At 36.8% G+C, this 22,595-nt stretch overlaps 1 protein-coding gene across 1 annotated transcript; it reads right to left on the minus strand.

The window, feature by feature from the left end:
* Positions 1–5,553: 5,553 nt before the first annotated feature.
* On the minus strand, positions 5,554–13,642 carry FGA (fibrinogen alpha chain). Its single transcript, XM_081244528.1, has 6 exons — positions 13,489–13,642; positions 11,463–11,588; positions 10,488–10,671; positions 9,246–9,391; positions 7,201–8,659; positions 5,554–6,468 (listed from the first exon to the last, which is right to left on the minus strand). The coding sequence occupies exons 1-6, from the start codon at positions 13,624–13,626 to the stop codon at positions 5,759–5,761; spliced, it is 2,763 nt and encodes a 920-aa protein (XP_081100654.1). The 5' UTR covers positions 13,627–13,642; the 3' UTR covers positions 5,554–5,758.
* Positions 13,643–22,595: the final 8,953 nt, after the last annotated feature.

The raw sequence follows: 22,595 nt of genomic DNA on the forward strand, positions 1-22,595 counted from the left end.
GTGTCTCTCATTAGACATTTAGATTTTTCTGACCTAGTCCTAATAAAGATAATACTGCAATTAACATCCTTATGCATAACTTTTTTGCATATATACATAATCTGTATTATGTATAATATAGGTTTTTATCTATTTCCTTCTAGAATAAATTCCTAGAAGCAGAGTTTCTAGAGGAAATAAAGGATTTTGGCATTCTAAACGTTTTTAAAATAAATATATTGTCAAATAACTCTCCGTAAAGATTGCGTTGATTTACCTGTAACACACAGAATTAGAGATGTTTGTATTTTCATTTTTCTTCTCCTTCATGAATGCTGAAAGTTATGATTAAAATATTGACAATTGCTTTAATTTTCATATCTTTAATTACTGGTGCAACTAAGGGATTTAAAAATGTTTAATGATCATTTGTGTATCTTGTTTTGAGAGTTCCCTTTCAGGTCCTATCCCCAATTTTCTATTAGGAGAATCATCTTTTATATGAATTCTTAACCATTCTTTATGTATGTAGGATAGCAATCAGGAGCATGATATTACCCACTATTTACTCAAATATTTTGTTTCCTAGGTGATTACACTGGGAGAGTCATATGCTTATGCAAATAGTCTTAACTGGTATGAATATTAACCGTTGTACCCCTTTCTCTCCTCCCAACCAAGATGTGACCAACAGGTGATATGGTTTTTGGTTTTGTCTTTTGACTGAATTATATTTATTTCCCCAAGAAATTTTTATTTGAAAAGTTTCAGTCTTACAAAGAAATTGTAAGAATAGTTTCATGAATACCTCTATGTATTTCACCTAGAGTCACCAACTGTTTGCTATATTTGCTTTATCTCTCAAAAGGAGATACTTTTAATGCAGTTTTGCAACAGCCTATGTAGGCATATGACCCTGAGGTCATAGATCTATTGCAGATAGAGCCAAAGGTGGATTTAGCAAATATTTTCCAGAGTGCTCTGTTGCAATCAACACGTAGCCACCTTCAGCAATGAGCTGATGAAGAGGGAGACCACTGTTTAATAGCTAGGCATTTCTCAGCTCAATCCTGGCAGGTTACCTTAACTTTTCTTACCTCTGTGGTTTTGAAGTGTTGCTTTTACAAGTGGAAATGGAAGACAAAATATCTAACTCTCGTATGAGAATATGAATCTCTTCCCTGGGTGCAAATTCCTCACGATACTACTTACTCCCTTCTATGATGTTTAAGGCCCTGACACCTCCAGCCTCAATTAATTAAAGATTTTTCTTCATAAATGAGATTTATAAAGTATTTGAGAGTCAATTAAAAAGAGGATATAGGTGAATTAATAAATGCATAAATAAATAAATATGATAGCTCCAGAATGGTTTCTATGTAAATTTCATTAGCTACAAGCAATTTGCATAATCTTCACCAAAATCTAAATGTTGCTACTTCTCAAGTTGTTTCAGCAAATAGTAAATATTGTAATACTTTGTTCAAGTATAACAAATACTTAGCTTATGATTTTTGCATCCTGCATGTACTTATATTAATATGGTATCATTTTCTTTCAGGCTTTTCTAGACATGATTTGAGATAAATAATGAACTTGGATGGATGGGTCTTGCTTTGATTCACCAGCTGCACCCCTTGTGTTGGCTAACTTGGAAATGTATTTTGTTGGTTATAAGGGGAACACATGACAGAGTATAATTAGATCAGTAACACTACTGGGAAAGTAATTAAAATTAAATACTATTTGCAATATGCTCATGTTTATCTATAAACTACAGTATCATTGTCCTAGAACTTAGAATAAATTATGTGGGCAACTTAAGTGGCTAGAGCCTGTAAGAACACTGTTGTGAGCTTCATCCCCAGATGTGTTCCTTATCACATTATTTAACCTCCCTAAGCTACTATTTTCTCATCAAAAAATCAATTTATATAATGTCCTCACCTTTATTAAAGGAACTCTAGTAATTATCAATTTAAAATATTCTTATAATATTTTCTGGAAATGTAATACTTTATTCTAAAACGTTTCCAGACACTAAAAATAAATATGTAAATAGAATACATGAATCAACATGTAAATAATTTCTTTTAATAAAAATGAAATATGACATCAATAAATACAGAAGGGATTTATGCATTCAGTAGGAGCTTGAAATGGAAGACCTTTAACGTTCCTTTTAACCCTTAAGTTTCTTAATTCACAAATATTTTATTGGGTCATAACTTTCTGCTATACCTTGAGTGAAGTAGTAGGGAAAACAATACAGTCTCTGCACTTAAGGAAAGAGGAATCAAGAGGTTTCTCATGCACCACTGCATGCTAAAGAGAGCATCAAGGAGGCTACAGGCTAACAGATGAAGATGGATCTATCTAGGTGTAAAATTAAGATACAGCTGACTATTTTTTACATTTCTTACTCAGGAACAAAATCCTTAATTCAGCATTTTCCTCTGTAGCAGACATATTTAAAAACCATGTACTTTCCTGGCAAAACTTTCAGGTTCATATCTATTTTATTCATTTATTGATTCATTCATTCAACTAGGGGTTATTTTGAAATGGGTAATCTAAACAGAACTTGCAGATTAAGAGGGGGATTGAGTGGGGTGGGTGGTGGAAGGAGGAGTAGCACCATGAGTAAGTAGCAGAAGTTAAGGAAAGAGGAAACAAAAAAATTTAAAAAGTCAATGTAAAATAAAACTGTTTTAAAAAAATTCATCAACTGTAAGAAAATCTTCTACATTGAGTGATAAAGTTTGGAAATAAGGGAACAACATACAAAAAATTAAAGAAAGAGGAAACAATAATAAAATTAAGAAAATAAACTTAAAATTGTTTTAAAATGTATTTGTTATTTTAGGAAAGCTTTTTAAATAAAGTGATAATGTTAAAAATAAAATGGCTTGTAAAGATATCTAGGTAAATGCAATAAAAAAGAAATTGGGAGTAATGATAATATTAATATTTAACAAAGGGAAATTCAATTCTAAAAAGATGAAACAAGTAAAAGTGGCACATTATATAATGATTAAAAAATTATAATCCATGGAGAAGGTATAATAGTCATAAACTTTCATGCACTAGATAATAAAAGAGCCAATCACACAAAACAAAATTTCTAGAACAGGAAAAGAAAACACACATACACAAAACACTGAGTGAGACCTTATTATATACACATGGACCACACATAAAAGCATGTATGTGGCACAGTGGTTGAGAAACTGCCTGACAGTGCAGGGGACAGGGGTTCGAAACCTGGTCTGGGAAGATCCCACATATCGCAGAGCAACTAGGCCCGTGAGCCACAACTACTGAGCCTGCGCGTCTGGAGCCTGTGCTCTGCAACAAGAGAGGCCGCAACAGTGAGAGGCCCGCACACCGTGATGAAGAGTGACCCCTGCTCGCCGCAACTAGAGAAAGCCCTCGCACAGAAACGAAGACCCAACACAGACAAAAATAAATAAATAAATAATAATTTATGTCCTGGAGAGTTTCTTAAAAGAGGCAAGGCACTCCTTTCTCTTCTGTCTCTCCTCTTCCAGATTGCCCAGGACAGAATGTTTGGGACATGATGTAAACTTGAGGATGGAAGTTATTTATTACGATGCAGGTTTCCTAAAGATCATGGGAACATATTCTTGTAGAGTTTTCCATCTTATTTAAGCCACTGTGTCAAACCTAATCCCAACTAATAAAAATGAGTACTAATGTTATTGCAGTGAGAAACTCCTACATTTAAGGAATGATCTGAGAAGGAACTGCCAGCTGCAAAGACTGAGAAAGGTGAGACAGAAGGGCATGGCACACTAGAAAGCAAGAGAGAAATACAGCTTGCAGAGGTGGATGGAGACAATGGCGGCAGATGTTTGAAAAAGATCAGGCAGAAGGGACTTGAACATAGGGCCTTAAATGTAGAACTCCAAAGTTCCTGTTGACTTCTAAGAGAGCAATTTCAAGAGAGTGGTAAACAAGTGAAAGCTAAGTTACTGTGGGCTTCTATGTGAATGGGAGTCAGAGAGGCTGAATTAGTATTTAATTTCAGGAATTAGGGAAATAGGGCAATAGGTTAAAGATAAGATAAAGTGGAAAAAGAGATGTTTGGTGTCTTTTCTCACAACCAAACTGTATCTCCAATTATCATGATTCTGCTAATTTTGGCATTGTTTATTAAGTTAAGAGGTTGCTTATTCTTTGCTAATAAACTCAAAGCCTTCAAAATAAATGAGAAATGAATGGCCCTTCACAATCAAAGTTGATTTCATTTTGGGACCCAATTCTGTCCCTAACAGTGTGACATTCTGGAAAATAAAATACTTCCAACTCCAATTCTGTGGAGGAAGGTGTGTGGGTGTAAAGGCGGTAGGCCGAGAAATACTATGGCACTCTAATGTCTGAAATGAATGAAAATCCTTTTAATTTTGAAGAAGTTCATATCCAGTTATACAAAGTTGTGGGGGACGTCACTTATTTGTATGAAGGGTTTTCAACAGCACGTAAGGAAACGCAAGAATATCGGGGCTTCTTATGTGACTCATTTGCAAGCTCTTTTGCTCACCTTTTTTCTGCTCCCCAGGCACTGGACAAGAGCCCTGGCATCTTTCCTTCTTCTCACCCCTCCTCCCTCCCACCTTCTTCTTCTCCCTCTCTTCCTTCCTTCCTTCCTTCCCTCCTTCCCCTTCTTTCCTTCCTAGGAGAAAGGATGTATTTACATTAGGATAGAAACTGTGCAAGTGAGGGCAATGTACTGGGATCCCAATACGCTTGGAATATTTTAACACATTTCCAAGGGTAAGTGGCAAGTGGTTCTCACTAGAAGAAAATGTGAGTTAAAAATTGGGGCCAGGAGCCAAGTTCACCAAGATCAAAGATGATCTATTTTTAGATTAAATAAAATACTGACCAATGTAAATATGTTGAATTTATGGATATGGCATAGATCATATGTAGTGAGATGGTTTCAAGCGAATGTCTTACTTTAATAACAAGTATTACATCACAGGATATTCTTTATGATTGGTGAAAAATGAAGTCAAATGAATGCTGTGGGGACTTTTTATTAGTGTGTAAGTTCAGTGTTTTTGGACTACTTGTAAATATTTAAAAGATTTTAAATGCTTTTTTGTGTGTGTATTTTTCGAAAGAAATTGGTTAGACTCTGGGGAAAAAATTCTATGTGCATTATGGTCTTCCTTGGAAGACTTAAGAAGTAGATAGATCTCTATTTCTGTTAGGAAAGAATGCTTCTCCTGCCTTGCTGGATTTGCTTGCCAACAGAAGAGATGGATGTACTTAGTAATTTGTAAATTCCTATACAAAGGCCAGCCAGTGTTCAGTTCAATGATTCGCAACTTAAGATATTGGTTTAAAACCATTCAATTAGAATGGATGAAATTACTTTTTTACTTTACAATGACCCCATGACTTTGGGTGGTGTGGGAAATAGAGACGTTCTCAGAACTCCACCCTTAAGTGTTGCAGAGAGGACCTTCCACTCAACACCCCCTTCCTGATGTACCAAATGTCCCTTGGTGAATTTTAATAAAAATTTTAAAACCCACAGAGCTATTTTAAAGCTTTAAAGTTCATATAACTTTATTTTTTAAAGCACTAGTATGTCTCAGTTACATTTAGCTACAGTACAAAGAATAATAAAATAGCACCCGAGAATTTTTAGTAGGCTGTAAAGAATCTCGACTCGTATCTCCTCCTTATTTTTTTCTCCTCTTCACTAAACACAGAAACAGAGTGCTCTCACTGCCACCCCTTCAGCCTATTGTGTCCCGAAGGGCCGGATTTTCATGCGAACAGCCCTGAGGGAATAATCCGCACCTCTGAAGGGGACCCAGACCACTCCATTCTCAATCTCATAGGGACTGTTGTCCCTGGGGTCATAGGAGCCCCCGGGGTAGTAGATGCCATTGAGATTGGCTGCCTGGCAGTTGTTGTACCACCAGCCTCCTCCGTAGACTTCGGCACAGTTGTCTTCCCACTTGTCTGCGTCCCTGTCGAAGGTGCTGAAGCGCATGCCAGCGTGAGAAGTGTACTCGGTCCCTTCCTCTACAGAACCCTCAATCAGAGCATCACCTGCCGTGCCCTCGTAGGAGGAGACCTGCAGGGCATAGCCTTCTGCCTCAGAGCCTACCCTCCAGTGATATTCTGCATAAGCCCCTTTCCCAGCCCAGTCTTCTAATTCAACCCGAAGGATGGAGCCTCTCAGGGTTAGTAAGTGGAGGTATTCGTTGCCTAGCCAGAATTCTCCTTCTCCCTTGTCATTTACGCTGCCGAAACCTTTCTTGTAGTCTTGCCAGGTCCGGTTAAAATTCAGTGAGCCATCCATTCTTTGCTGGATCAAAAGCCATCCTCCCAAACCGGTCTCTTGATCACAATAAACAGAAAAAATCTTACTGGATCCCGGTAGCTTGATATTGAAAATGCCACTTTGGGCACCTGAAGGATGTGTTTGGAGGGCATCATAACAGTCTAAAAAAAAAAATTAAGCTGGTTGGAAGAACTTACTCTCATTTAACTTTACAAAGTTAAATGGCCCAGATTAAATGAAGGCAAATACTGGCTTTCTTTCCCTCCCTCCCTTCCTTCCTTCCTTCCTTCCTTCCTTCCTTCCCTTTATAGAGAAAGGATGTGCTTACACTGGGATGGAACTTATGCAAGTAAGTAGCATTTATATATACACATTGTAAGGGTGATTTTTCTCAATGAATTTGGAATTTCACTTGCACATACTGATTAATGGCAAGTAACCAGCAAAGATATCTAAGCATCATTTAATACTAATATCACTTGTTTTTAACCTGCTCTCAATGTCAACTGAGACACACACTAAAAATATGATTAATCAGTTGAGTGACAATTTCCAATGGCACACATTTTGAATGGTAAAATAATTTGGTTAAACAAATTTAAAATTGAGTTCCAGAGGGATTCATTCATTCATTCATTTAACATGTATTTATTGAGTGCTGACTCCACACTGCTAGGCATTTGGGAATACAGAGATGAACATGATAGACAAAGTCCCTGCCCCCATGGAACTTACAGTCTAGCACAAAAAAATAAGCAAAAACCTGTAATTTCAATAAAGCGTGATAGAGGGCTAAGAAAGAAGTAAAAGGTGCTATGGGAGACACATTGTAGGAATAATGAACTTAATCTAGGGGGTCACGGAAGGCTTCCCCAAAGGAGAAGTGTGGATACCTCTGGCAGGGCGAGTTTTAGCATGGCCTCTCTTGGTGTCATGTGCTCCTTTGAAGCCAAGATCCTCTTCACTTCCGGCCTCATCTGCCATTTTATAGCCCTTGCTTTCAAACGTGGAGCCTCCTCTGTTGATAGTCATGCTACTGCTTGCAAACTCTTTGCCATGACTTGAAGTTTTACTACTGTAAGAGACCTCGGGTATGCTGGGGAGGTGAGAGCTGATATCCCCTAAGTCTGAGCCCATAGAATGGATCGTACTGTCAAGCTCTTTTAACGTCGGGGAGAAAAAACCATCATTGTGCCTATGAAAGAAATCATCTAGGCTACCCCTGCCAGGCAAGTGGAAGTCTAAATCTGTGTCACTACAATCAGAGCCATCTTCGGAGTTTACCACTTCTTTGGTCATTTCTGTGCGACCATCAGCATGTGTAATAGTCCTTGTGACAACTTTAGAGCATGAATGACGAGCGGTGGTTGTGTGACCAGAGGTGACCTTCTCACTACCAATCAGAAGCTCTTTATCTCCTTTAGTAGTGACCAGTTTACCTGTGTGGAGCTCTTTCTTTGTCCCTGGACTTACATTTCCTGACACCTCTTCAAATGTGCCCCAGTCTGGGTTGGAAGGCCTGGTGTTCCCATGCCCTGAGCTATCTGGCCTAAAACTTGTAGACATAGAACTTCCAGAGCTCCAAGTGCCAACACCTCCGGGCTCAGGGCGTCCAGTGTTCCAAGTGCCAGCACTTCCGGGTTCAGGGTGTCCAGTGTTCCAAGTGCCAGCACTTCCGGGCTCAGGGCGTCCAGTGTTCCAAGTGCCAGCACTTCCGGGTTCAGGGTGTCCAGTGTTCCAAGTGCCAGCACTTCCGGGCTCAGGGCGTCCAGTGTTCCAAGTGCCAGCACTTCCGGGTTCAGGGTGTCCAGTGTTCCAAGTGCCAGCACTTCCGGGCTCAGGGCGTCCAGTGTTCCAAGTGCCAGCACTTCCGGGTTCAGGGCGTCCAGTGTTCCAAGTGCCAGCGCTTCCGGGATCAGGATGGCCAGTGTTCCAAGTGCCAGCACCTCCAGATCCATAGACCCCAGGGTTCACATTTCCAATACTACCAGTTCCAGGCTTCCTGGGGCTTTCTGGTGCTGATCCTATTCCATGAGATGCAGAGTCTCCTCTGGCATGCCCATCTCCACCAGACCTCTCTAACTCCATTTTCATCTGCTGCATTTCCAGCACTGCCTTCCACTCTGGAGGGGCCTCCTGAAGCTGGCTCTTGAACTCTCTGGGAATCGGGCCTGGAACTGGCCTCATTTTTATCAGTGGTAAATATTGACTGTCTCTAGAGGGAAGTAAGTCTATGGCAGTAACCTGTTCAAGTTGCTTCTGATGATCTTTATAGTCCTCCAGATCTACTTTATGTTCTAAAGCCCTATTGCATGACCCTTTGCAAGATCGGATCTTAATATCAATGTCCACCTAGAGGGGGAGGGGAAGATAGAGAAAAAAGGTAGCTATAATAAACTAGGTCTATTGAGTTCTTAGTAGTTAATTTAATTTTTGGAAACTGGTTTCATTTCTTTGACTTGGAGGTCTACCAACCAATACTTCATTTATGTAGTATCCTCAGTGAAAGAGAGGTTGGGTATTCTAAGGCTGGTCAGGATAAGCGATAGGAGCATCTGGATTTATCTTAGAATAGATCAAGAGCAAAGTGCTATTCCCTCTGAAAGGAGACACTGATGATGTGATCCTCTGTGAGACTGAGGCTGAAGACTCAGAGACACAGTGATGTCAGGGACAAGCAGGGCCTGGAATAAGATGCAAGGACTGAGTATTTGCTTTTGTAATTTACCATTTTACATGCCCTTGGAAATTTTACTTAATAACACTGAGTTTTTTTCTTCATCTGTAGAGTGGGGGAAGTAATACCTACTTTGTAGGTAGATGGTGGCTATAACACATTGCTCTACATAGAGGAGGCATTTAATGAATGACTATTGCCTTCCTTTCCCTGCTATTCAAAAACAAAGAAATCTGGGGTCAGAGCCACATAATTACTCACCTCCAGTCGTTTCATATCTATCAGCTGATCCCTGACATTTTTCTGCAGAAGGTGGATATGCTGTACTTGTTCTATAACTTTGCGCTTCAGGATCTCAATTCTGCTTCTCAGATCTTCTGACACTTGGCTAAATGTATTTTCATTGTCTGAAATAGCAAATATGGGTACTGAAGTAACTGCTGAGTGATTTGCTTGTAATAGCCAGCAAAAGAAGGAAATTTGCTTATGGATATTCCCCATTTTACTTCTATAATAGTTTGGACATTTAATTTGGGATTTCTAAATCTATTAGACATTTCATATTTGGACAATATCCTGCAGTCATCCATGGAGATCACTTAAGATACCTTATCAGTAATCCAAATAAATGCAGAAGACAAAAACTCTTTGAAATTTTAAAGGCATAACTGAGATAAAATAATCAGTTTGATCACATTCCAATTATTTCATTATATCCTTAATCAAGGGACGTGAATATATTCTTGGATTTTCTTACTGAAAAGGTTTTCTTCACAGTTATAGATTTGAAATTGTTCCTAAGCTTTTTTTAGGTCAACAGGATCGTGCACTTGCCAGTTGCTCTTGCACCATCAACTTTAAATTAGCCAAGTGCCTCCCAAGGATATAAAGAGTCAAGGCAAGGTTTCAGGAGCTGAGGCCTTACTAAACTCACTGCCTATGCCCAGAGTGAGTCCAGAGTTTCCTAGTCCTAATGAGACTTAGTCCTAGGCCTATGAGAAAGAGACAACATGACTTTATATTTTAAATTAAACAAAACAAAACAAAGTAAAACACTTCATAATAAGCTAGGTGGAGTCTGTGGGTTGCACTCCCAGCCCCTCCACATGATAGCTTTACACCTTTGGCCTTTGAGCAAGTCCCCTGACCTCTCAGTTTCCTCCTTTGTTAGACAGAAACAGAAGTATCTACTCAAAAGTTTGGACTCATCTTATTTTCCATGAATACTCTTAAAAAAGAACACACTTAAATTCTAGTCTTTAGTCCAAAATGCTGACTTATTTTGTGATCTTAAAGCAATTCTAAACTAACCTCCTTTACATGACAAAAATAACAAAAACAAGCCCCTTCCTTAAAATTCAGGGATATTGTAAAGGTATCTTTTTCTACATAAATTACTTTGGAATAAAATCACAGTGGTAATAAGGAGACATCATATCTACTTCTGATTTTTGTTGTTTTGGTTGTGTGCTATAAAGTCAAAGCATTAACTATAATACTTACTCTTAGAATTGGTAAAATCCCCTTTCAAAATATCTATTATGTTCCTGGTCAATGTGCTAGAGTCCTTATTGTTCTTCTGGTAATCAAATAGTGAATTTTTTAGTTTATTTATTCTGTTTGTAAAATCTTGATTGACTTCATCAATCAATCCTTTCATCCTGCAGCCAGAAGGGCATTTGTAGTTCTGGAATGAAGAGGAAAAATTACTTTAAGAGTCTACCTCTTGGGAACAGACTTATGGGTGCCAAGCAGGAGGGAGGGTGGGGGGGAGGACTGGGAGTTTGAGATTAGCAGATGTAAACTAGCATATGTAGGATGGATAAACAGCAAGGTCCTACTGTAAAGCCCAGGGAGCTATATTCAATATCCTGGGATAAACCATAATGGAAAAGGATATGAAAAAGACAAATATATATATATATATATATAAAACTGAGTCACTTTGCTATACACTAGAAATTAACACAACATTGTAAATAATCTATACTTCAATAAAATTTTAAAAAATAAAATTAATAAAAGAGTCTATCTCTCTGATCCAGTATAAATTTGAAGGTTTCTATGAGCCCCCACTGCTCCCCTCCCCACTCTCCTCAGATCATCTCTTGACCTAAACGTAGTTTAAGAGGGCTAGTCAGAGATCTTAAAGAAATTCTGGAATGGGGGTCCACTTAACCATAAATTAGAACCCATGAAATCCAGAGGTCGTAATACTCAGGTTCCTAGTATTTGCCTGAACGTACAACTAAAATCCAATCTGTTAATTCCAACAATGACCCAGAGTCTCAGAGGTAATTTAAACAGTGCTCTCAGCATAGGTTCCTTTCCATCTATCTTTGCTAATTTGATATGTAAGGAGCTATTAGATTATTTCCCACTGGACAAGTTTTCTGTGACCTAAAGTGTCAGCCTGTGTGTGCTGCCAGCAGCACAGGAAAGGACTGTCCTGCTCCACTCCCTGTGCCCACGGCTCACCCATTCTTCATCAGAGCAGAAGGGCCAGTCCGACTCTTTGCAGGCAGACTGCTGTTTTTCCATAAGCCTTGGGCCACGCACACCTCCTCCTTCAGCGATAAATTCACCTTCACTGGGATCTGCCGCCTTTAAGAATTCATAAACACACAAAAGAGAGGTCTTTAAGCAGATAAGGAGGAGATGCTGGCATGCCTGTAAATCCCAAGCAAGGGATCCAAGGGGCTCTGCAAGTTTCAGGTTTCTTATCTTTGAAATGAAAATCCTAATGCCTATTTCGTGGAGTTGTGAGATGAAAGGAGATGAGTGTACAAATCTCAACTGTGTTCTGTACTAAACAAGCATTTAATAAATGTTAGGAGTTTTAAAGGATCCATTATAAATGGAAAATTATTTGAATCAACAAGCTTAGTTAAAAATTACCTTTATATTTTCATTCATGTCTGGAGATAGAAAAATAATGGAAAAACTCAGAGTTCTTTCTCCTCTAACTCCTGTTTTAATAGGAAAAAGCCTACACCATCTTGGCTTCAGGTCTGTCTCTTCTTCAAGTATCTACCACAATGACCTCATGGGTCTATAATTTGAGCAAGTATATACAAGGACACAAATGTAGCCAATTCAGACTCAGAAATGCTTTTTGGGTCACTCACATAATAATTTCTTTTTATTTGAAATGAAAAAATGTACACTGAGAGCAAAAAAAAAAAAAAAAGGTCCATGACTGATACTTTTTTTGGAACACCTTATAATTAGAAATACAGACTTTTAAAAAAATTTCTGTTGTGATCAAGTGAAATGGGATATATAGATATTCTTCCAACAAGATGTTATATCCTAAGAAATCAATGTTGGTTTTAGGTTTTAGCTATTTTTATTTTGTACCACCAAGTTACAAGGATTTTTATGACTATCAATCTCAGTAGTTTATTCTTATAATTAGCTAACATTTTCTGTCTCATTCAAAAAAATACCCCAATAATAGTAATATTAACTCAAGCAATCAAGAACAACTTATTTAAATGAACAAGTACAATCTTTTCGTCTCAGAAATAAAATCATAAATTCAAACATACGTTGGAAAAAAATGGCACAAAAATAAAAACAGGCAAAAATTAAATATTTATACCATTAAGGGAGAAATAAATGAAACATGAATTATGCAAAGTATAACTTTAACAAATGATGTTAGTCTTGTTTCCCATAAAAATGTTTACTTGTTATTTGTATAAGGGAGAAAATTATGTTAGAAACACTCTTTAGTTTCTTCTGCTCTGATATTAAGGTTTATGAGCAATAAAGGAAAAGAAATAAAACAGAATAATTCACAGTATGGAAGTAACTGAGATTCTGGAACATATTTACCATGTTTTTATAAGATAGAAGTTGAAAAATCTTGTTGAATGAAGTTTCTCTTCTTTTGCATAGGTCTTTGGAGTCAAACTTTAGGAATTATTGCAATATCTGTAATTATCTTAAAAGAATACAATTGCTTCCAAAAAATGTATTGCCTATCAATTAATCTCTTCCAACTTTGCTATGTAATATGTTTTCAAAGATAGCTAATTTCCTTTTTATTTGTCTTAAAGAAACACAAAAACAACCTTTCAGAAAGGCTACATTAAACCACTGTTCTGCTTATTATGGACAAATAGCAATAAAATAATAACTAGGTTAAAAATTCTTATCATTAGAATGTTCTGTTCTGTTAACTAGCAATCCCAAGGCTTTACAGCAACAAAGATGGTAAAAATTTCTTCTCTTTGAAAAAATCCAATGTAAGATCAAGCTATAGGTGTCGAAGATTCCCCTGTGAATTTATACGCTTTGGTCCCGCTAAGCCTCCCTCTGAGGGTGATATTACCCTGTATTCTTGAGGTGTCAAGCCCATCTAGGGACTTGCCTCCACTGACTACAGCTTATAAAGCTAACAGTGTGTGAGGATGTACACATGGGTGACTCAGACCTGCAAGCTCTTTGTGGAATAAACACCAGAGAGAAAGAGGAGAGGAAATAAAGAAGACCATACCTGAACTGCGCCCATCACACTCAGAACCAGGAAGAGGACCCTCACAGAAACCATCTCTGCCGTGGGTGGGGATGGCTCAAGAGGAGCACTCCAGCTGAAAGAAAGGAGGACTGCCTCCACGCCGAGTTCCCCTCCCATTTAAGTCTGCAGGAGGTCTGATTAATCATTATCTTTGTCCCGTTGAGACAGTCAACATGCACCCTGCATCCCTTGCTCCTTCTGTAAAGTTGGTGTCCCAGAAGTTCTTGCTCAATTCCCTAAGCTTGTTTGCTTCAGATAAGCTGTTGCAAAGGTAGCCCAGTTCGTGGAAGATTCCACATTCCAGGAACAGGGTGACTTTGGGAATGCAAAGGGGAACATGGGAGGACCTATCTCTACTCGAGTACTTGAAAGAATATAGAGGGTGGTGGAGGCAGGCTAGCTGTAGCCCACCGGCAGAGATCTGACTACTGAGATTTCACTTTTTGCAGGAATTATGGTTGGTTGATCTGACTTTTGACTGACTGTGGTGATGAGCTGATCCTGAAGGCCTTCGATAAGCTTCCTCTAACAAGAATGGTTAAAACAAGCTGCCTCTGGAGCCAAACATCCTAGGTTCATACTTCCAGATACACCATTTCCCAGCTCTGCTTTTGGACAAATTACTTTACCTCTTTATACCCCAGATTCCTCATTTTTAAAATGGGGATAGTAATAACCTATCACACATGTTTTTATGAAGAATAAATGAGTTAATCCTTGTAAAGCCCTCAGATTGCCACATATCCAAAGGTACAGAAACTGGAAAGAAATAGTATTTTCATGGCACTTTATGTTCTCCAATAACAATTATTATTTCTTTCCAGTTTCTGTGCCTTTGGACATGCTAATTTATTTTCCCTGATCTTCATCTCCATATCAAATTTTCTTGTCTAGGAGTTGCCAGATTTAGCAAATAAAAAACCAGGATGCCTAGTTAAATTTGAATGTCAGATAAACAGCAAATATATTTTAGTGTAAGTTTGTCCCATGCAATATTCAGATGTATTCATACTAAAAATGTGTTTCTGTTGTTTATCTGAAATGCATATTTAACTGGGCATCCTGTAATATGTCTGCCAATCCTACCTTGTCTCAAATGCTGCCTCCTATGTGAAGCCAATCCTGATCATAGTATAACAGCCAAAATTTACTGAGTGTTTACTAAGTGCTGGGGACTTTGTTGGACACTTTACACAGTACCTGATTTCATGTCTCCAATTGAAAGCAATCTCTTGTTCTTTCATACTTCCTTAGACCATGTACCACTCATGACATTTATTACTACAGGAACATTGTCCATCTCTTCCACTAGATCATAAACTTATTTGGTGACATATTTTAATGGTCTTTATATTCTCCCCAAAAGGTGTGGGGCTTCATTGAGCAAGAAAGCATGAGTGGGTTCCACTGTTGTGAAATTGAGCCCTGTCTCAGGCTCTGGGGGCATGTGAAGCTTGCTGTAAATGAGTGAGAGCCCTGGTACAAGGCAGCACCCTCCTACACTGCTTGCTCCATGGAAGGTTCTTTGTCTGATCAAGCTCACCTCTGATGTGGCTTTTCTGAAGAAGCTTCAGAGCTCAGAGAGAACCCTAGAGTCTTACCCAGGTTATGAAGGGCAATGACACCATGGAAATCTGGGTTAACACTTGTCCACAGTGGTTGAACTAGCAAAATGCCAGGAATGTATAGGATCCGAGACTGACTTCCCCAGATGTTTTCCTCTGCCCACAAGAAGTGCCTTTTTTAGGGGTAAACATGGTATATGGAAGAAGTTCCCAGACAGTAATCTGGTGAGCTTCAGGTGACTTGGCTGGACATAATCTGATCGAAAGTAAGTTAACAGAAACTAGTGTGACTGAATGCCAGCACTCTGGTGCCATGTCTGGGCTTTTCCAAGGTACCACCTGTGGCACCGTCCTTGCTCTTCCATGGCTCCTTCAAGTATCTGCATGTCTCACTCCCTTACTTCATCCAGGGCTCTGCTCAGATAGCACCTCTTCAGAAATGTCTCCTTTGACCACACTACCTGAAGGACAGCCACCCTCACATGCTATTCTTTTAACCTGAGTTGGTTTTCACTCATTTTACTTTATCAGTACTGGACAGTAAATATGGGAAAGTTATTTGTTTATTTTTGGTCTCTTCCACACTAAGTTTCCTGAAGCCAAGGCACACTGTCTAGTACAACGCCAGGCATAGAGTAAGTACCAGTAAGTATTTGTTGGAGCGATGGAAGGCTGTCACAGTGGCAGCACAGTGTGGTGGAAAGACAGTGGGCTTTGTAGAGAGTGAGATCTGCATACTAGCTGAGTGACATGGACAAACAAAATTCTCCGAACCAGCTTGCTTATCTGTAAGATAGAGATGACAATACTTATCTTGCAGTGTAGAGATGACAGTATTTATCTTGCAGTGTTGTTGGGAGGATTACATAAAATGTAACGCTATGTAACATGTTCGATATACACATTACAAGCTCCAGAAATGGTTCCTAGAATATTCCAATGCCCCTAAATAGAAAGTTCCTATGTTATCTCTCCAGTCCCACAATTCCCTAACCAGGCACCTTTGAGGCTCTCTTTGGGCCTAGAACTGCAGGGATGAGCACCAGGCTGGGCACTTTACCTCACAAGCAAGCTTTATTATCAGCTATGGAGAAGTAGGTTTTGTTTAGACAGAAAGCCATGCAGGTGAATAGGCAACAAATAATGCAAGGAATATCATTTTTTTATTGAGGTATAGTTGATGAACAATATTATATAAGTTTCAGGTATACAGCATAGTGATTCACAATTTTTAAAGATTATAGTTCATTTACACTTATTATAAAATATTGGCTATATTCCTACGTTGTACAATATATAGGAGTATCATTGTTTAAAAGCATGTGACAATAAGGATAACTTTACAAGTGTAAAAGTGGGAAAAAATTAAGAAATTTCCAGTTTCTTAGACCAAAACCACTGTGTATTGCATTTATCCCACAGATGACTATATCTTATTTTCCCTAGCTCTAATGAGAGGAATGTTTCATTCATTTATCCTTTGAAATTAATATAATTTCTCACAAATTATAAGTATTTAAACTCAGGGATTCACATATTTGTTATGCCATCACATCGGGCAGCGCTGGAACAGATTTTATTTATATGATGTATAATGTATGTAAAAAGAATAGAAATTCTATAGCTGTAATTATGTTTCACTTTTAAAATGTATCTACACACCAAAAGTTATACATGAGAGTAAAATACATAGCCAGTCATTTAAATATTTGCCACTGTGTAAACATAAACTTAAAATAGAAGCAAAACAAAATAAAATAAAACAATCCCCAGCTTTCTTTTGAATGGGGTATTTGTCCTTCTGGGGGCTACATTCCAGGAAAGTAAAAGAACATCCCTTTCTTTACCAATTTATTTTAAATGTATTGAATTCTGAGGACAGGTCACTTACTTATTCATTCATTTGACTATAACAACATTTATTGTATGTCTACTATTTGTCAGTCCTGCATGCCGTGTTCTTGAGATAGAAAGACAAATAATGTATAGCCTTGTACGTTCAAGTTGCTTACAGTTGGGGAGCAAATAAATACACGTGCAGCTGAGAAGTTAAACCATTTGGATTCATCATCAAAATGATGAATGTCTGCAATTTCATATGGTTTAATCTGATATAAAACAATGAAAAAAATCCCATGAGGTAAGTTCAAAGTACTTTTAGAGCACAGAGTAGAGGCTGAAATAGCGTTTCTGCATTGTTTTCTGTCACATTTTGTGTAAAATGTTCCTTAAAATATCAGATTTAATTCAAGCCTAAAAATGAAAGATGCTTTTGAAAAAATACTAATTGTAAGTCTTTTAGCATAAAAATCTGTATGAATCTATAAATTTATTATTCTCCTAATAACAAGACTATAATGGTACCTTGACAGGAAATATTTTGTTAAAATAATATTAAGTGTACAATTGGAAAGTACCAGAATTAATTTCTAAATTTTGAAATGCTTGAATTATAAAAATATAGGAGGTTCTGGCACTTATACTACTCTTTCAGGGCCTCTGCCTCAGGTTTGGACAACAGTGACGGGTCTATAAAGGATTTACTGGAAAACACTGGAAAGGCTCCTTAGCTTTGTGTATATTATTTTCTCTCCTTGTCTCCTGCATTTCAAGAGTATTGCAGAAATTTGTTTTTAACCAATCTGCTTACTGTAAAAGGTGAATGGGATAGTATGATGATTGATCTGAGAGGAACTAATGGGACTTTTACTTTCAGAACTTATCAGTACTCTGACTGCAGATGGTTTTCCTGGAAGTTATGGCTGTAGAAAGAAGTTGGAAATTTCCTTAAATACACAGAAATAATTCTGAACTACACTTATGAAAGTGAGAAGGGAACAAAAGAGTTTTTCTTGATGGTTCCTGATTCTATCACACTGTATTTCTCTTTAATCTCTTTATTCAGGAAAGAAATCTACTTTATTTCTTGTAATTAAACTGTTCCCAGGTGAGTAGCCATCTAATTGAATAATTTTTTAAACATTTTTGGAATTAAATTCTGTAATGTTCCAACAATAGAATGATCATCCTCTCTTTTGTTTTTATGCATGATTTTCATGATCTTTTACTTAAGCACTTTTAATCAAGTTTCTGCTAAGTCGTTATGTGTGTGTGTGATATATGTATGTATGTGTGATGAGTGTGTATGAGAGAAAGAGAGGTGAAGGTGAGGTCCCTGAGTTTTTGTCACTGCTTTACTTCCTTTGGTTTTTAACTGCATTATCAATTAAATAATTAATTTTTCAAGATAAATCAATTTTACTTATAATGTGCTTTGCTAAATTTTACTGGAATTATCAAATTCTTTGTTGAATGTGTATTAAGGTATAAATCCTTTTTTGAAAAGTAAAACCGTTATGCAGATGAATAATCAAGTGATGTATTAATATCAACAACATGAATTCATTCCACCATCATACAGCTTAAATCCATTTAATTTGGCACACTGCCAATTTCATTGTGGTTCTTCTATTAAAGATTAGCAAACATGATCCATCAGTTAGTATTTATTTAATAGGGATGCATTGAGATCTGGGGAAATAGTATCTGTGAGGTATTTAGACTTTCCACAACAAGGAATTATATGAAAATTATGGGGTAATTTAATTATCAATATCCATTTAATTCTCTGTGATTCTCCTTGAAACCTATTTTTAACAGACCATTCTATAGTAAAACCAAGGCAATTTAAAGAAGGCATTTTGGTAAAATTTTGCTTAGATAAAATTCAACAAAAAATTATTGAGCATAACAGAATAGAAACCCAAATTGAGGGACATTTTACACATACTTGACCAGTCCACCAGAATATACTGTTTAGTCAAGTTCATGAGCAAAAGGAAAAGACTAAGAAATTGTTACCAAAACTGACTAAGGAGGTATGACAACTAAATGTAACGTATCCTGGATGGGATCCTGGAACAGAAAAAGGACATTAGTGTAAAAACTGATGAAATTTGAATAAAGCATGGAAGTTAGAAAAGAGTGACTACTAGGGTTGGTCTCTTAAGTTTTGACAAATGAGCCATGGTAATGTCAGATGTTAACATTAGAGAAACTGGGTGACAGGGGTAGGGAACTCTCTGTATCTTCTTTTCTGCAAATTAGAAAGTATTCTGAAATTTAAAATTTATTAAAATATAAAAGCAAAAAAATTAAAGTTTTAAAATTAAGTTTCCAAACTTAACTGACATTAGATTCAAATCTCATGCAGCAATACCAATCTTAACAGCAAAAATCAATTCAGTTTTGTTTTTGCCTCTGGAGCAATTTCATATGTGATCTCATTTGACCCTTCCCATAGCTTTGTGATATAAAAAGAGCGATTTAGGAAGGAAAACATTTCCAGTCCAGGGTCTCTTAAATGTTAGATGATTTTTTTTCTAAAAGTCACACTTTACCTATTTGTCCCTGAGGGTTTGAAAGAGGCAACTTTCATCACAGAATGGAATCTGCCCTACTCTGTTTATTTAGGGAGAGTCAACATTCAGATTTATTTAGGAAGGATTCCCATCTACCTCAGGTTACTTCATACTTTTAAGCTACCAGCAGAAGCAAACCTGGGTGAAGATCTGGGAAATGGGAGAGAGGGTCAAGAATACTGGATTTGGGATTTGGAAAAGACAGTTTTGAGCCAGTTGAAGACCTGATTAAATGCTATGATCTGAATTTATCCATTTGGACTTTCAAATATTTCCCAATGAAACTGAGATGAACAAGAGCTTAAAATTTCACCAGCCAGCCTTCCCACAAGGCTTTAAAACGTGTTACAAAGGTGTGTTCTACAAGTCAGTGGTCAAACCTATTATCGATTCTCATAACGGGCCAGGGCTACAAGGCCATTTGGGCCAAAGCTCATGTTTACAAGGCCAATCACTATCTATCTTTAGTTCATTTTCCTTCTTAACGGAAAAAAAGTATTAATAATCTTATTGGATGCAGATCATTATTGGAGAGTGGTTATGATTTATGTACACTTTTATGGGACCCATTAATTCTCTGGTAATTCCTATGTCCCAAAGTAATTTTTGAGCTGTCTCTCAAGAATCAGTATCATCAAAATTATGTTCTTTGACCATAATGAAATGAACTTAGATGTTAATTAAAAATACAGTTTTAAAAAGCACAAGCTTTGGAACCAAATAATATTCACTTTTTAAGTCTTCAGTTCAAAAGGAGATCACAGGGAGTTACAAAATACTCAGATTGTGGGTAGACCTTAACGGTGCTGAATGGAAAAAGTAATAAATATGATGAAGACCTTAGTAGTGTTTCTCAACGTGTTTGTTCTAAACGACCAGTTTTATTAAATTTCTAGTCAGTCACAGACCTATTAGTTTATAAAATGCAATAAAAATAATTTCTAGTAAAATAAAATGTAAAAAAGCAAAAAAATACAAAATATAGGCCAATTTTTTAATTATTAGATTCCAAAGACATATAATTACATTTGAATAAATAAAATCATCACATACATAATATAGGAAAAATGTTTCTACATGCTAATTCTCAATTTTTTTACTTATAATGCTGACTAACAAAAAAATTTGTGGGTCAGCATTCTGAGAAATACTGATGTATAGCACAATGCTATTTATATAATTTAAAAATACATAGCACAAACAACCCATGATTTATAAGAATATGTACAAATAAACATGCATCAAATCTATTACAATGGTTGATTATTAAGGGATTAAAGGGAAGAATCAGAGTGACCCAGCACATATGAATGTGAATGGTGTGCCAGAAGTATGACTAATTTAACTTCTGTCTCTGGGACACACACACACACACACACACACACACACACACACGGGAAAGGTGTATGAAACAGTCTTTCCCACACTCGTGGTCTCTTTATCATCAACTTAGCATTTTCCATCTACTTTAACTCATCTTACTATCTTTAACTCTTTTTTTCCCCATTCTTTTTGAGCTACATCAAACTGATAAGAAATCATCAGTAGATTAATTTTCCCCAGGGTTAAATGTGTATTTTGGTTTTCACTCCGATCACCTGAATTTATATCTACAAAGATACCTACTATGTATAACTTGGCTTAGTTTATACTGTTCAGAGTTGAGAATTTTAGACCTTGTAAGCTCTCAAATATGTTGTCTATACTTACACGTTTTCACTTCCCACTCACTTTCAGCCTACCCACAAATCTGAAACATGATCTTTAAAGCCAAACTACTAAACATAACAAAGAATTGAAAAAAAGCTATAGCACTTCAGAGGTATATTTAAAAACCTTGATATTGTCCAATAAATGACTGTTCCTGTCTGCTGATTAAAGAACTCTGCCCTGTAGTTCATGACCTGAAGTCATAGTATTGGTGCATCTGTACCAGTACCCTCCTTTTTGGAAACTTCCCTCTGTGGGTTCTTCAAAGTGTGTGACCCTGCACATCTGTTTTGTACTTAGCCGCCCTATTTTGCAATGACCTGAGTTTTGCGTGCCTGGAAAGTGAAGGGAAGGGTTGGGTAATAGTTATCTGTGATTTGAGCTGTGCAGAAAAGTGATCTGTCGCTAGGAGGCTCCAAACTATTTGTTTCACTTAAAAGTAAATTTTTAAATTTGATTTGTCAAGATAATCCTTTCATTTCTATTTTATTTGTGGAGACACGATCCAATTGAGTGTGGAAGTACATATCTTGCTTCATTTCTTAAGCTATAACCCTTCAATGTTCACAACTGAATATTAATAACTAAACAAGTAAAAATTTGAAATTCACCTTTTTATCTCTACCTAATTGGGTTTTAAGTTAACTACAAAACTAACAACGTACTCATTATAACAAATCAAACAATGCAGAGGTATAGGAGAACGTTAGAAGCCCCTTCCCACTAATCGATCCTGAATTACCCAACATGCAGACCGTATATGTACTCTGGACACTCACAAAAACAGGGACCTCCAAAATGTTTATGAAAGAATGTTATAATTGATATTTTAGAAGAAGCATTGGAAAAGTGATCATGGGAAAAATCAGAAACCTTTGGACATGTTTACATTTATTTTGTTTAGTATTTTTATTAAATTTTATAAATCAATTGGGGAGAACAAATATATACAAATAATGCATGTATGTCAAGGTTACATTTTGTTCAAAAGTATATGCATATATACTTTTACATACTTATCATTGTAGAATTGTTTTTATCTTAAAATTTCACATATTATTTAGTAAATGTTTCTATGCTCATACAGAGATATTATACTTATTATGTAATCATTGCATTCTCTTCCATTGTACTAATAAACCACCTTGCTTGTCCATTTTTCCACTGTTAAATATTTCCTAAATTTCCCATTGTAATTAAATATTTATTTAATATTTAAATATTATCTATATTTCTATAAAGAGCTATTTTCTTTTTCTAAAATAATTTTCTTGGGATAAATCACTAGAATGATATTATTGCATTTAAACTTATGAATATTTACATAACTCGTCCTATCTATGACCAACTTGCTCACCCAAAGGATTTTATAGATTCTCAAAGGGTAGAT

This window comes from Mesoplodon bidens (assembly GCF_964165515.1).
Source record: "Mesoplodon bidens genome assembly, chromosome: 1".
NCBI lineage: Eukaryota > Metazoa > Chordata > Mammalia > Artiodactyla > Ziphiidae > Mesoplodon > Mesoplodon bidens.